This window comes from Coffea arabica, chromosome 5c (genome assembly GCF_036785885.1).
Source record: "Coffea arabica cultivar ET-39 chromosome 5c, Coffea Arabica ET-39 HiFi, whole genome shotgun sequence".
Classification (NCBI taxonomy): Eukaryota; Viridiplantae; Streptophyta; class Magnoliopsida; order Gentianales; family Rubiaceae; genus Coffea; species Coffea arabica.
This window is the reverse complement of record NC_092319.1, coordinates 46619739-46637006: the sequence shown is the minus strand read 5'-3', so window position 1 is coordinate 46637006 and position 17268 is coordinate 46619739. Positions and strand designations below refer to the sequence as shown.

Genomic DNA, 17268 nt, shown 5'->3' with positions numbered 1-17268 from the left:
AGTGATGAAAACAAAAGTATGCTACTCGGAGTCAGAGCCATCCTCGTCGTGGGTATCCTGGAAGAGATCGTCGTCGTCCTCGCCCGCATCATCGTAATGGTTCAAGTCAAACCCAAAATCTCCATCACTATCTTCAAGTTCAGTCTCAGAAACAAAACCGAAGGACCCATCACTATCCTTGCGGGCTTGCATAATCCCAGATTGATCAACCCCAGGGAAACCCACCATCCCAGATGGATAAAAACCCCTAATATCTGCAACTGGGTTCTTCATCATCTTCTCCGATATCTCTGTTATATTTGTGGACCTCTGCGTTGGCTTTAGGTCTGGAGTTTGCCGCTCTGCAGTGCGGCAGGGTGGATGAGTGATTGAGGGGGTTGTGGCGGCGGTAGGGCGGAGGAGGTGGCTGCGAATGAGGCTTTGGAGAGCTGAGTTGTGTTTGGTGAAGCTGAGCAGCCTTGAAGCGGTTGAACTTGCCATTTTCTCTGTATCTGTCTCACTCTAGAATTGTTATGATCCGAGAAATGGTGAAGTTGGTTTGGAGGCGAGGGAGAACTGAGATAGAGGAGTTTCCTCCTCCTTTCTGTTTGTTTATATTGTAGTAGTAATCCGGGGGTTTAGGGTTTTAGCTGGAGGAGGATTCTAGAGTCACGGAGTATATCATCTGGATGAAGTTGGACTAGATGGAATTTTGGGAGTAAATACAACAAATAAATATGAGTACTCAGTTGGAGTTTATATATTTCAATTAGCACAATTTTCATGAAAATCAAAATTTATCAATGGTTTTCTTGATTGGTGCCCAATTTATGTACACAGACGACCATTTAAATCTATTTATTATTGGCATTCCTTGGCATTTTAATTACTTCTCATATTTCTGTAGTTTTCAAAAAAGACCAACTATCGAGATCCTTCTAATTCTTGACACTCCTTGACCAAACCAACCTATTGTTTATGGATTTCTTTTTTTTTTTAGATTTTTTATTAAAAAAATTAGTATAGCGATTTAATATATGTAAGATAAAAAGTGATTAAAAGATATATTCACGTAAACTGTAGCAATTTTTTGTTGCTATCCAAACAAGGCGACTTTCAAATTATTTTTTGATTAATTCTTTTTTCATTTGTACAAAACTTAAGATCATTCTCTATCCGTTCAAATACATACGACGCGTTCACATCAACAGTTTTTTTTTCCTTTCTTCTCTCTTTTTTTTGGGGGGGGGGGGGGGGGGGGGGGGGGGGGGTATATTAGGATACTATTAATTATTCTTGGCTTTTAAGAATGGAATCAACAAGTTCAAAATGAAAGAAAAAAAATAATATGCAAAGTAAAACATAAAGCCGGCATTAAGCCTGACTTGACATTAATTCACAGCCATATTACATCAAGTGTTCAAAACTGAGAAGGAAGCCCCAGCAGAAAATGCTGATTGCTCAAAAGAAAAACAAAGACAAAAAGTAAACTTCAAGCAGTCTTCTTATTTTAGCTTGAAGATTTTTCAACAGCAGTTCCACACAAGCAAAACATAAGTTCTACAGTCAACATTTGCCCCAAAAGCTACTCACTGCTAACCACAGGCACCTTCTCATACAGGCCGAGTTCACGAATTTTTTGTGGAAGAACACAGCTTCCACCAAATCGCTGCTGCAGCCAAATGATCACTGCAAACGCTATACAACCACAGGGGATGATGACATCCCAAGCAATGGAGTAAAAATCTGCACTATGATTTGCGTAAATGTATGATCCATAAAAATCTTGACGCATGTAATTGTGCACCCTGTAGAGATCATATGCATGGGGTACCAAGCGGACTAATGTTGTTCCGATATAGAACAAATAAGACAGTGCCTTTTCCCTTGAATTCTGGAATATGTTGAAGAGGATCTGAGGAAGGAGAAATCCATCAAGGACCAAACCAGCGTATGATTTCAGGTACCTCAATGTATAGGATTGTTCAGACATAAGAGGAGGTTGATCAGGATTGGTGGTGTTGTAAGCAGGATATAGAGAACGTTGCATCCCATTCCCATTGCCATTCTTCCCTAACTCCACCAAGAAGGCAATTAGTCCACCTACAGCATACAGAAGTAAAGACACGAAAGCGGTTTTCTTCTCCGCAGCGCATAAATGGTTTCCGTCTCCACCCTCCGTTCTTGCAGTCCATGCCAATTGGAGGAGGCGCAACAGCAGGAGAAAGACTACTAAACTGACCAATCTTACACTCACTTCATTCAGTTCAAGCCATCCATCGCCTCTAAGAATCACGTTTTGCTGATCCTGATTCTTAATGAAAAGGGCCTCAAGATTGAGCACCAGAGGGATCATGTGACCCAAGGTGATGATACTGAGCATGACAACTGAAATAAAGGGGAGAACTTCTGGATGCTTCTTCACATAGAATAGCTGAGATGCCACGAATAAACATGCGAGAGTGTTGGAGATCAAGACCATAATGATCTCCAAATCCATCCGCCAAATGGATTCCTGTACTTGAACAGTGTAATAAGAGGATGAAGATATATTCAACTGCTCAAAGTAAAGAGAATCAGTTTTTGCCCGCCTGCTTTGGATGACTCCATTGATGGAACTTCCAACCATTGAACTTAAGGGAGGAAACTCAACATCTATGATCATCTCACAATCAAATGACTTTTCACTACTCTGAAGGGGATGGATCTCTCGACAACCTACCATGCAGAGATGTCCTGTGTCAGCATCATAGACACCTTCGGCAGAGATTACCAGTTGACCCCATTGATTGAGTGATGAGTTCAACGAAGCAATCTGTTCTTTCAAATTGATGTAAGAGAAGGTTATTTTATAGCTGATATTCATCTGGCTACTATAAATATTGGTGCTCTCCTCTACTTCTCCAATGCCCGAATCCTCAGTTATTACGAAATTTTCTCCATAACGTTCACTGTTGACAAAGATAGGGAGTCCATTACCCCAAGCAATCTCCTCTTTAGAGTGTTTAACAGACATGTCAAACCTCATATCATAAGAATTGCCTTTGGGGAAGTTGTCCCCATTTTTCTTAACAACTTCTTTTCTGGGACATAATTCTCTTGCCTTGCCAACTTGAGTATATTCATATTTCAGGCCTGGCAAACTCTCCCCATTGTTGTTGGAGCTGGTAACCTTGAAATGCCCTGGATCAGTAGCCGTCTTGTTGGTCCAAACTAGTCCAACTATGCTGCTAGTATCTGTGATATTCCAGACAAGCGGAAATTGTATGCTCAACCTCACTGAGCAGTCACCCACACGAACATCTTCTAAAGACTTGTCTGAGTTGAGCATTCTGCAGGCAACAATGCACAATTGATTTTTCTCACTATTCCAGGATCCTTCCCCAATCAATGTTGTCATGGGGTCAAAAGATTGGTAATGCCAATGGTATTCGTTGTCAAAAGCCAATATATATCGTAGCTTTTCTTCATCCTCTGAACACTGAAACGCGAACAAGGACAAGTGTGCATGATTCTTCTTAAAAGGACCACAATCACTCGTGCTTTTACACCCTGCTGCATACTCCACTTCAAAATCATAAGTTCTCCAAAGGAACCTCGAGCAAATGCTTCTTGGCAGCAAGCTAAGGGACCGGTCGGGTGGAATATCATTTCCTCCCTGGCACCCTCGGCCAAGCCCCTTTGAGGCCAGTGTATAATTGTAATCAGAAAGCACAGGGAGCGAAACTATTTCAATGGGCTCGAAATAATTGGGGCTATTGGATGAACTCAAGCTCTTCAAGGTCCCCCTAGCTAAACTAGTTAAGAGGGTTGAGTTGTTCTTTGCATGATTAAATTGAAAAACAGCTTCAAGATTGCGAGGCTTACCTTCTGCAGATTGCCAAGAGGCCTTTCCTACCATGCAAAGCTTCCTAGATTGCTCTGAAAAGAATCCATTTAACAGGAATCTCAATGATCTTCTGCGGTAGACATCCCTGGGGTGGTACCACTGACCATAACCTGAATAATTACGGTACTGATAGGGCAATCGGAACCTCAAGCGAGCCTGAACCTTGTAGACTCCGCTGGTCTTGGTTACATAGATATTTTCAGTGATATAAAGTGAAAGAGAAACATCTGAACTATTAAACAACTGATCCGTTGACTTCTTTCCAAGAATTTGCTCCCCACCCTTGAAGTAACTTGTGGCTAAATGGAGAATTGGAGACTGGGCACTAAAACGACCAGTTGGAGTGGATTCAGGGACAATGGAAGCACAATGATCTCTGTAAGAAATTTCTGAAGCAGAAGCCATGGTTGTACGGAAGAAGCTGAAGAGGAAGAACAGCAACAAAGCACAGAACCATGTTAGTTGACAGAAACTAGGGGAATGAGAAGGTTTCATATTCCTACGCTGGGAAAACTGGCTCCTGCACGTCGAGTTTGTTAACAACTGCAGTCCCAGAATTGTGGTCAGTGGATTTATCAGTCAATCTCTTCTATTTGTACTCTCCTTTTTCTGCATTTTTGTGACTAATAAAGTCTGGTCTATCATATGCAAAATTGTCAAAGTCTTTGTCGATTATTGAGGAGGTCGTCTGCCCCTCCTGTCAAGGGAAATGAATCATGGAACCCACAAGGGACAGCAGCCCATTTTGTCTTGGCTTAAACTAGACTATTATCATCCAAGTACTCTACTATATTCCAGTTGACTGCTTCCTAGTGAGGTGGTTTTGTGGAAAATAGGAATCTAAGCAACTTCCGGTAGCTTTCATCCCTTCCTCGGTGGCACGGTTGATACCAAAATGGTTTAATAATTTCTTGACTAATTAAAGCAAAAATGTTGACTTTAACAAAGACCTTACAAGTCTCCTTCCAAACCGGAAGAAACGCCATTGGAAATATCTGTTGCAATGAAGAGGTACTGCAAATTTTCCATTTTTTACAAAATCAGTGCGTTGGCATTAAGTGATGCTTTATCGGCGGTCGTCATCCCCAGGCTTAAACTTTAAAGAAACGAATAAAAATAGCCCTTGGCGTATTTACCGTTCACAGTTGACATTACAGATAGGGAACCAACGCTCAGATCTGCTATCTTAAGAATAATGCCCCTAAGACAAAAAATTTACTCGCCCCCCAGCGCCACTAAAAGGACTTGCCATGAAAACCGCAACTTAATGAGTGCGACTTTTGCGACTCCATGGCGCACTTCACTTTCTGCCAACCTGTGATAAGTTTTAATTTAGATGACTGATCACTTCTTTGAGGTAAGCCCTAAATGCCACACTCAAGAGATAATTCCAGGATCGACAAAGCAACAGACTACATTGTCAAACTTAAATCCACTACTACTCATTCCAGAAAAAAAGGGGGGAAAATATTATATGGACAGCTAACTGCTATATATACATTTATTGTCAATAATATTGTACTTTTTATGTCCCAAATGCCATAATTCTAGCATACTGCATAATTTCAGTGCGATCTAGCCTGTTAAGATAGAATTCCTAAACCGCACATCTTATGGGCGAGCAAATGGTTAAACTTCAAAATTGCCTGCTCATCAAGTCAGTAGTAGTAAAAATTTTGAGCCACTGGCTGAGAAGGCACCATCCTGTTTGTCTTTTGTGCTAAAGCAAGAAATTCGTCACAATCTTTGACACCAATCTCTGCGAACGCATCCACAAGCGTTTTGATATATCCTGCCAAAGAGTTCTTAAAATGCTGGGAGCAGCTCTTGTCACCTTCATCAACATCTTGAACACCCCCCTTGACAAGACATCCCACCTGAGCTCCATCCATATATGCCTTACAAGCCACAAGAATATCACGTGCGTGCTTGTAAAAATGCCCTGCAATAAGATCTTCAAAATACTGCAGCCAAGCCGAAAATAGTCGTTAATCAGTCCAAATCAGAAGGCAGCCAAAAACAAATTGCAGTCGATTTTAACGCAAGTATCATATATACTTGCAACCAAGACCACCCCCCTTCCTCCTCTGAACCCCAACAAACAAAAAATAAATGAATAAATACTTCTTCCAAGAACCCAAAAATTATACGATAACAAAGCACAAAACAAAACGAAAAGATACCCCAAAAGCACCACCAGGGCAAGACAACAAACCTGCTAGAGAGGGTCCTCTTACTGCACCGGTTAGATGGCATCACAAAAGCAATAGACAACAACACCCAAACAAGGAAAAGTAGCACCAGCACGAGATCAATTAGAAGATCTCTTGCTTGAACAAAAAAAATTTGCTCATTCAATTTAATCTCAACAAGAATACCATAAGTAGATAGGCAAAATAAGCAGTCAAACCAGCCATGAGATAAAGCGAAAAGTGCCACAATCACTTTACCTTTGGTGGCCTCCTGATGTTGTATGCCATTGTTTTCAGAGACAAGATGAAAGTGCTCTCATTGTATTGCAGTGAGTTACTTTCACCCCCAGGTGTACCGCTCATGCTTGCATATCCAGGTTCATTGAAATATGGCTTGGCATTCAGAATCAGCCCTTGAATAGAGACCAAAACTTGAAGTATGGTTGATACACCAGGAATCCACTTTTCCTTATGACTACCACTCCAAGTGTTAAGAAGGCTGAGGCATACTTTCCCACAATTGTACAAATTCGGATTAATACGAAGGCCGCCAGAATGGTAGTGAACATGCTGGAAAAAGTAATTTGCTTATTTTAATGGAAACTAGACCTGGTTTGTATGTAAAAGATCTAAATTTAAACAGAAGCTTAATATGCAGACATGAATTTTGGCTACATACTGGTGGCACATTAGGATAATTGCTTGGGAAGAACACATCAAAGAAAAATAGGCCATCATGGTATGGAGTCCCTTCAGCTCCAATTATTACGGCCCTCAAAATGTCCATCCTCGATTCATAGACTCTGACAAATATTGTATCTGTGGGATGATTACATAACAACTAAGTGCATCACTACAAAGTCTAGCATGCATAAAAGGAGACAAAAATATATGAATAATGCATGAAAATGCAGACAGTTTATACACAAAGTAAGATCCAGAGTAACATATTTTTTATGCCACTCCATATGTACAGCTTTCAAAGGAGTAAAGAAATAATCAAAGATAACAGATTCAATAAAAAGACAAGCCAATCCTATTACCAGGTAGATCATTTTCAAGAATCCTCCATTCCTCCTGTATCTTCTTTGCCCAATTCTTTGACGGCTGTGGCAGAAAATGTCCAGTAAGGGAACCATATTCAGAGGGGCAAAAAAAAAAGCAGTTACGAGTATGTCTAAAACTGAAGCTTACCTGCCTCACTGAAAAACCATTTTTAGAATAATAGTGATCTGTAAAATCTTGAACAGTATCAAATTTCTTAAAAAGATCAAAGTTCTTCAAAAATTCACCAGGATCCCCATATTTTGCCTTGCCAGATAACAACCCAGATGAGTTTCCAGAAGCAGTTGCACTCTTTTGGCCAACAATAGGATCCATGTCCCAGGGGCCAAAGGCCATGTCATCAGGGAAGACAGGTTGCGGCCCAGACTGATCAACAAATCCTGATGGATATGAAGCATTCACGAAAGAATGTCCTACAGTATTGTTCGGCATGCTCTTCCACGCATATTTATGGCTTCCTGCCTCAGGTTGAACATCATTTAGCAATTTTTGAATATGAGAAGCTGGATTAGTTGAGGCACCACTGCCCAGATGCTTATGGCTCACTGCTCCAGGTTGAACATCATTTCGTTTTGTTCGACTACGTGAAGCTAGACCAGTCAAGGGACCACTAACCGGATGCTTTGTAAAGCTAGAAATATGATGACTGAACTGGTTGTGTGAACCACCCTCCAGCATATTGTAACCTAGTTGACGATTCCTCTTAGTTTTACTACGCCAAGATTCAGCCAAATGATGACGCCAAGATTCAGCCAAATGATGACGAGAATCATGCATATCCATGCTTGATGAGGAGGTCAAATAATCCTTTGGGAATTTTGATGGCAAACTAAATGAACTCCTGGCTGCAGTTGACCTCTTCGAGACATGAGCAGGATCTTTAAGCAACCATGATGAAGATGGCTCCCATTTCTTAGGTTGACCACTTCCTTTCACTTTGTCTCCTGAAATTAAATTCTCTCCTATAATTGATTTGTCACTTGATTGTTCAAATTCCATGGGCCATATTGAGGAGGATGAATTGGAATTTGGGGGGAAAACCACACCATCCACGTCAATTGGCGAGCTAGAATGATTTGAAGTACTTGCAACAGCCGGCTTTAATTTATTTTCTTCATGGCCTGTAAACCAAGGTACACTAACCTCAACCCCAGGAGGTATATCCCAACTATCCAAATGAGCTTGTATGATAGCATACTGATCATCATATAGGGGATCATCCTGAGACATATCCACATACTCATTTTCTCCATAAAAAAAGTCAGCATCAAAATCTTCTCCGTTAATTAAATAATGTGATCCTGAAACATAATTTTTCTCTGGAGATTGCACACCATTCCCAGACCCATCATTAATTCCAGAACTAGATCCTGAGGGAAGCTTGCTGAAAACATCCTACAAGGAAGAAAAAGTATGGGCTGATAAGTACAACAACATTAGTAATACCTTCACCAATTTACCATGAACTAATCTTGGCCCATTATTGGCCAAAACAACCCCCCCTCGCTATGACATCTGCAGATATATAAAATACAACCAAGTTCTAACAAGAATACAAACCATATAATGAATTCAAATTTAAAAAGTAAGTCCACATGGAAAAACCGCCATCAAACTCTCAAAATTACCATATTAGAGTCATGTCTACAAACAAGAAGTACCATATTGGAGTCAGCTGACTCACAGATCCAATTAAGATTGCAATTTCGAACAAAAGTTTATAGTTACCTTGCCCTTCCTCTTTGTGTCCACTTCTCTATCCAAAAGCATAATATCCTCATAGTCGTCATCCATGTCAACATCTATTACTTCAGGAAAAATTACCTACAAAGAATCCATTCACCACCATTAAGACATTTACAACAACATTTAAATAAAATGAATGGAAACCATGGTCGTAAAAATTAAAATTTGCATTAGAAAGCCAAAAAAGCAAGAAAAGGTGCTACAAATTACTACCAAAGACCAGATGAAATGAAGAGCAACTGTCACCGAACAGAAATCCAGTTAATATGCAATGAAAAGATGGAGTACCACCCTTCCCTTCATAAATTTTCTTTCCTGATCAGAAAAGAGGCTTAAAAGGAGCTACCAAACCACTTTGATGCAGAAAATGTTTGATCAATGAAAAATGTCTAAGCAAATAATTCCATTTCCGCTGCAACATGAGTTGAGATAAAATAATTTCTTTGTAGCAAACATAAAAAAAACCCTTAGTGTGGAACTAAGAACTTCAGTGTCTAATAACTGATTAACTCTTGAACTGCAAAAGAAAAAGGAAAACCTGAAGTTTATCAATTGTTAAACTTCAGCTGTTGCACCCCATAAATTCGATACTACCAAAAAGCAAAATAACCTAAAGAATGCAGAAGATGATCTTGCACCAACCAAACCTTTCATGAACTCCTAATGGAAATCAAAATAATGACAAAAGTAGAGTCACGAATAAATTAGAGTTCAAAACTCACAATCACTATACCCTCCAACATTGCCATGAGTCTGTGATCATACCTTTGAGGCACCATACGAGGCTTCAAAAATTGAAATGGGATTATGATTATTCAAAGTTCTGCAAAAGTTTCCATCTTCCTAAATTCCTAAAACAATTATTCCCGAGTACCAAGCAGCAGAAATGCAGCTTAAATTCGAAACAAAAATGCGCATCTTTACTCTTTCCGCTTTCATTTTCACCAATTGAAAACCAAAAACATGCAAATCACATTCGACAAATTAATTAAAACTCTTACACAGAAAAGAAAAAGGCGGAATACCAATCATGCTAGAATTTGCGATCAATCCAAAGTCTAAAGTGAACAGACAAATGAATCCCACCTCTTTTTCCTTGAGCTTAAGGGACTTCAGTTTCGAGCTGCTATTTCCTGGAGGTGGGATTTCCACCACATCTGCCTCCATACACGTCGAACTACCCCCCGGAAAAACCCTTTTCCTGCCCACAGCAAATAATTAACAGAATCAAAACTTCGGTAAATGTACAAACTTAAAAGGAATTAGAAAATAAAAAAGTAAAAGCAAGAAGGGAGAAAAATAGTACTTACTTGGAACCCTGGGAGATATAACAGGGGGGCGGCAACGGCGGTGGTGGAGATTCCATTATACGGCGAGAGGGAAAAAGTGAATAAAGAAGACAAAAAAAACAGAGAAAAATAATAAGATTGGGGCTTTTTATTGCTTCTGAGTCTTGAATTGACAATCGATTAAAACCTGCTCATCTCAAATTATTTTAACTGATCGTTACAATAAATAATCGGAAGAAAGACTACAAATTCCGTTTGCATCCCGGACTCTATGCAAGGAACAGACTCCAGAGTTTATATAAAGTAATGCAGGGAGACACTAATAGTGGTAGTGGATAGATGATACACTTTTCCTGGAGACTTGAGAGTAATTTCATCTTGGCCCTTTCAAAGTAACCAGAGATTTCAATTGGCCTCTCAAAAGTATAGCTATTTCACTCTGGCCTTCTAAATCCGACCTCTCAATTTTGCATCCGTTTACTATTTTCACATTACCTACAAAACCTTCCTACTTTTTTCAATATTCACCAATGTGAGTTTGAATCAATAGTGTTTTTGAAGGCGGATAATATAAAGACTGTTGTAATCATTGAAACTTGGGTACTGGCCTGTCTTAGAGTGCGTTTTATAAAATTGAAATTTGAAATCTAAATCATTAAATTATTGAATTGTTAAATATTAAATCAAATATATTTAAGTATATATCATATTTAGTGATAAAGTAAATACCTTATCACTTATTTTTCAGAGCATGTTTTGCCTAAAAAATTTAGTATCATTTCATTAATTCAAATATTCAATTTCTGGTTATCAAACGTGTTTGAACATATTAAGATTTGAATCTATTAAATTTAAGTGCTAAATTGGATTATTAAATTAATTTTAATTTGAATTTGAATTGACTCAGGAGGCAAGTGTTTGGTTATCACCTTAACTTAGTATAATATGGTAAACAAAGTCATTTTGACTTTTCTTTAGTTCATTTTCTTACCATTATTAAGATATTACAAAACTTGCATTCTATTTAATAAATGAATATGAAAGGCTAAAATAATCGAATATGGGGTCATACAACTTGAACCTTATCTTCATAGTAATTTCATTTTAATAATGTTAAAATGTGTAGAAGTATATTTAGAACGAAAATGTCTAAAAGACTTGTTTAATTTTGAAAAACTAAGCTTGAGTAGCTACATAAGCACAAAGTTATTCGATCATTTTAGTTATTTAATTATGTAGCCATGAATCACAAAGCAACACGTAGCTTGGAGTTGCTAGATCCTTTTGGGGGTTAATTTTTGGGAAATTGATTCAATCATTTTAGGGTAATTTTCGACTTAAAGATTTTTTGTTTGATTCTTTTCTAATCATGCAATCTTAACTAGGATTTACAATATGAGATAAATGATATTGATATACAAATTTCACTTCACCAATGACCCCCCATATGATTAGAGCTAAGAGATAGAACCAAGTAGTTTGGTTCAATAGGAACCCGTTCAAATTTGGTTCTGTAGTTAATCAAATTAATTTTGAGCAGCAATTTATGGTTGATAAACTTTCAAGTTTTGCATGAACTCGGTTCAATTAGCATAATAAGCAAATTTTACATGCAAAAATCAAGCCGCTTGAGTTCGACTTAAATTGAGCTCAATAAAAATTCTTTTCATTTTGACTCGAGGAGTAAACAAATCAAGTTTGAATAAAAATTTAAATTTATTGAAAGTAATCAAACAAATTTGAATATTAGGATGTTTGGATTTTTTATACTCGTTTACACTATGATGATTATGTGAAGCATAGATATTGATCTAGCCGTGAAACAGAAACATCACACAAAAGTTGGGAGCATTGGCCAAATTGCAGCATATTCGCCTAAAATTTCGTTACTACGGGGTTAAATCAGAATTTTGGCTTCCAAAAGGGCCATGGGATAGTTAACCCGTTGCCTTGATGTTAATGATGAGTGGGGCATCGCGCGCCTAGTTAAGTACTAACAGATTTAAGTGTACATAATAAATCATCTTAGGCTGCAACGAAGCCACGACACATTAGTCAACTGAGGCAACCACTCGGCTTCAAATATGTTGCAGTTGTGCCGTTACTAGAGCTGTTTGGACCGTCCGATTGACGTTTCTGACACGAGTTGCTGGAGAATGACGTCATGATGAGAGTAAATGATGAGATCGGAGGGCATTGGTTGGATTTGGGGCAGGGCACGGTTCATGGTCCAGATTGGACCTCAGAAAAATGTGCGGCTCAGATAACAAGTGGTAATTCGATTTCCGTGTCAAGTGTGGGGTCCATCACTATCTGTTATGAAAATACAACCTGTGAAAAAAAAGTTATACGGTGAACAAAAGAAGTTACGCGCTGTTGATGAAGAGAAAATTTGATGAACAAAAGAAGGTGCACCCGTCCCTACCCCGAGTCCGCATTGGTTGTATTGTATCCCCGTGGTGACAGCCTTTTGCATTGTTGGGGTGTGGGACCCACATTTGCCTGCATGACACGTAGGAGGAAACGGATAAAGCATTCTTTTTTCCGCCAAAAAGAAAAAGGAAACAACAAAGTAGGTTTGATTTTACTTGGGCAGCAAGGGTGGGGGGAAGAAAGGTGAAATATTAAAAACTATAGACTGAATAGCGTGTGAAAGCTTTGACTGAAATGATGATAACTAACTATTGATGATCGAAATTGTGGTCAATTTGTATTTGTGTTTGGATAGTAAGTTATTTGTCCAAATATATTTACTTACATCATCATTATAAATTTTAATATATTTTTTTATCTTCTTAATTATCCATACTGCTCTCTGTTTGGATTGCTTAGTTTTTCAAAAATTAATTTTTTAATTATTATTAAAATTTTTTAAAAATATTTAAAATGTATTCTAAAATGTAATCTAAATTTTTTAAAAATATTTCAAAATATACTATAAAAACTCTTCTACAGTATAATTTTTCAAAAATAGCTAATAAAAAGAAACAAAAAACGCCTGCATCTATCTGCATTCTTCTAGTAAAAATCTAGTAAGTGAGATGAAAATTAGCATTGAATTGCTTTACGTACCAAAAAGCCTGCCTCTATCTACCATTACAATAGTTGCTTTTTGTGGCCAAGGAGTCCCAAATGGTGCAAGCATTTTAGTGCGAATTAGTATAGAATTGCTTTTAGCGTGAAATTGTACATGAAGGGGAAAGATAACTGGTGTAGGAGGATGTGTATTGTGGGAATATCTAGACACACACAAATTTTTTTAATAGGAAATAGTGAAATCAAGAAACATTTTAAGGTTTGTTTGATAATCCAATTCAACACTTAAATTTAATGGGTTCAGATTTTAATATATTCGACGCATTTGACAACTAGAAATTGAACATTTGAATTAATTAAGTGACACTAAATTTCTTAGATAAAACCTGCTCTAAAAAATAAGTGATAAACTATTCATTTATCAATAAATATAATATATACTTAAATGTATTTGATTTAATACTTAACAATTCAACAAATTAATGGATTCAGATTTCAAATTTCAGTTTTATTAAATGCAACATAAGTGTCTAACATGTTATATTACCATCAACATTCTCATTCCACTCGAAAAAAGAAACTTCTTCCATAAAACATGTAAAACAATTTAGGATGATTTCTACAAATTATAAAATTTAGTGAAAATTGATGGAAAATAAATTTTAATCCATACTTTCCTAACAAATTAATAGAATGAAGTACCACGTTTACTAAGTTCAGTAGTTTTCATTATTCATAGAAGTTTCAATAATCCAATACTTAATCCAAAAGGTTTATCCAGATTAAAAGAGTGTTCATATAGGAGATTATTTAGAAATATGATTTGGAACAACATTGTGATAATTCTTATAATTTAATGTATGTGAAATGAAAATATTTTGAAGATGTGTTTGCATTGTAAGCAAATTTTGATAACCCTAATATTTTGCAAAATATCTTTTTGCAAACACTTTTCCCAAATCATACTATCCAAATAAAGGTCCCATTTAATAGCCCTAATCAGCACTTAAATTTAATATATTTAGATCTTAATATGTTCAGATGTGTTTGATAACAAAAAATAGAACATCTGAATTAATGAAATGTCACTGAATTTTCTAGACAAAACTTGCCTTCAAAATTAAGTGATAAGTTATTCACTTATCACTGAATGTGATATATACCCAAATATATTAGATTTAACACTTAGGGTCCGTTTGGTTCATGGGATGACACATGATGTTTGGTTGCATTTTATACATGGCATGACACATTATACCTAAACGTATTAATCCCCTATTCATGGAATAAAATAATTCCACGGGAGAGATGGGATTGGTCATCATGGGATGACTAACAGATATGATGATAAAGTTTTAGACTAAATTATCCTTACAAAAAATACAAATTTATACTCTTATAATTATATAATACAATTCTCACATGATAATATAATATGAATGGACTAATTTGCAAATACTATTTAATTTTAAAGTTTTTTTGACTATTTTGCCCCTACTATCAATATAACAATATTTGGACTAATTTATCCTTATAAATGATTCAAATTCAAATTAGCTATTATATAACCACACTCTCACATAATAATATCATAATAAATAGATTAATTAGCCCCTACTAATTCTATTGATTTTTTTACTAATTTGCCCCTATTCATTATTTTAAAAATTTTGACTTACCCCTATTAATTGATTTAAATTTTTGACTAATTTGCCATACAAACATCATAATAGAAGGACTACATTGCCCTTGGACTAGATTACCCTTACTAAGCTTATATTCTAAATGAAATTTATATAAATGTATAATCTTATTAATTGGATATTGTGAATGAGGACTTCAATAAGTTCAAACTCGATTCAAAGAAAAATCTTCTATATTTTCCCGAGTTCGGCTCATTGAAAACTCTTAAATGAGTTAGGTTTTAATCGATTTAACCTTAATTTAGTTAAAACTTGGCTCATTATTAATTGAATTTCAAATATAGGTTCAAAAACTCGGTCAAAATCTATTTTTAAGGGTACGAATGGTAAGTTTGAATGAATGCGAATTTTTATATATCAAAACCCTTGATTTACTTTATAATTATAAAATTTTAAACCACCTGCATGGTTTTGGCGGACAAACCCATGGAAAGAGGTTTAATTTCGCTACTGTTGCTTCTAATCAGCCCTTTACATAACCAAGCTTCCTTTTAGTACTTTCCAATCGCGTGCTGTTAATTATCTCAGACTAATTAAACCGTGTCATTGTTTCTCTTTTCGTTAACACAGAGACAAAGAGTCACTCTCTTGATGGTAATTGGATTTTGCATCGGAGTTTCTTTGGCTCCAGTGGTTGACCTTCTCGGCACAATTGGTGAAGGAAAGAATACGGTCTTCAATGGGGCCTTAAATGTTGGTCCTCAGATTGGCCCCCTCATTGCAATGGATAAAGCAGCTGCTGGACTTCTTAAAGGAGCCCCAGATGGTAGTCTGATTAACTCTCTCATCCCAGCTGATAGACGGTAAATATATATATTAGCTTCATCTCTTGGCTGGCAATATATCTTTTCTTGAACTGTTGTTGTATCTCGTCCAACAGTGTATATTGATTATTGACAGTAACTAATTTTAGTAGTGTCATCTCAGTCCTTGTGCGGTACTCAACTATCCCTCAGGGATTAAAGGTTTACTCCGTCATGGAATATGTTAATTACTCAGCTTCCGGTTGTCATGGCCCTTGCCACAGTCTTATTACCAGAACCTATCCCAGTCTTAGCTCCTGCCTTCTGTTCTTTAACCAAACAGATCTCGGTTGATTATTCAGTGCAAGAAAGTTGAACTGGACGAAAACTATTGTCCAAATGAAAATCTTAATGCAATAGATATGCATGCATCTGTTCTTTACAGTAGTTTTGCTCCTTCTGGAACAAAATTTCCTGCACATGATTAGGCCCGGCAACGGAAGTTGGAACAGAAGGATTTGCAACTTCATTTATTGGTCAATACAATCCAGAATGTAAATTGAATTTCATTGATTCGCAGAGACGTTCTCCTTGCTATATCTGGAGCTGCTGCTATCTTCTTGTGTTTTGGAGTGGTAACTAAAGACGGACGGGGTAGGCTTGAAATGTACACGTTTTTGGTGTAACGCCTTCAGCTGCTATGTTGTGTGCTGGTTCAGTCACCTTTCAGGTAAATAAAACCAATACAATTATTCCAACAGTTGTTTGCTAGAGGTGCATTACTTACAGTCTAAAAGACCAGTTTAGCATCGTGACAGTAAACTTATCTTCTAATCGTAGTATGTTGATCATATGGCAGTATGTGCAGCAAATCTCTGTTCGAACATAATTAAAACAAGTAGAAGTAGTATAAGCAGGAAATTTGGCGGAACTTTTTTATGATCGTTGGAAACATATTCAATGTTGGTATTTAAACATATTCAATGGTCATCTGAAAAAAGATGTGACTTCTTATACGTGCGTGTGTATAATGGATGCAGATGAATTACAAGTTCCTCTGGCTCACAGGGTATGTGGTTGCGTACAGTCAGGAGATTGTTGTACGAGCTCGCCCTGGATTTTAATAAAATTTATAAATATTAAATTATTTATTAGATCATTTATTAAATAATATTAAATTATTTTATTAAAATAGTAATCATTCCTCGTCCAATTTCCAACCAAACATAGGATAGGATAATTTTTCAACATATTCTATCCAATCGAGAACCAACCAAATACTAGATAACCTGGATTATTTATCCGGTGATGACTCGATTCAGAATTAATAATCTAAGGATGAGTCATCCCATTTCATCCGGTCTGTGAACCAAACTGGACCTTAATAATTCAATAATTTAATGGATTCAAATTTCAAATTTCAGATTTCAAATCTCAACTTTCAGATTTTATTTTACTAAACGCACCTGAAGTCAAAAAACCTCATTTTCGATTTGTGCCGTTTGCTCTTTGTTATATAGTGTGAGAGAAGGCGTTGAGAGATCAAGCACGCTTACCCGCATAAAACCACTCCTGAATTCAGCTCGCTCTAACGGCGTCGTCTTGTCCACTCTGTCAACCGTCGAA

General features: G+C 36.9%; 2 protein-coding genes across 2 annotated transcripts; both read right to left on the bottom strand.

The window, feature by feature from the left end:
- Positions 1–1335: 1335 nt before the first annotated feature.
- On the bottom strand, positions 1336–4490 carry LOC113690845 (uncharacterized). The gene has a single exon (XM_027208926.2). The coding sequence runs from the start codon at positions 4361–4363 to the stop codon at positions 1565–1567; it is 2799 nt and encodes a 932-aa protein (XP_027064727.1). The 5' UTR covers positions 4364–4490; the 3' UTR covers positions 1336–1564.
- Positions 4491–5285: 795 nt separating this feature from the next.
- LOC113690393 (uncharacterized) lies at positions 5286–10469 on the bottom strand. The gene is made up of 8 exons (XM_027208274.2): positions 10182–10469; positions 9958–10072; positions 8854–8949; positions 7255–8520; positions 7104–7167; positions 6740–6879; positions 6319–6630; positions 5286–5832 (listed from the first exon to the last, which is right to left on the bottom strand). The coding sequence occupies exons 1-8, from the start codon at positions 10235–10237 to the stop codon at positions 5527–5529; spliced, it is 2355 nt and encodes a 784-aa protein (XP_027064075.1). The 5' UTR covers positions 10238–10469; the 3' UTR covers positions 5286–5526.
- Between the last annotated feature and the right edge of the window lie 6799 nt (positions 10470–17268).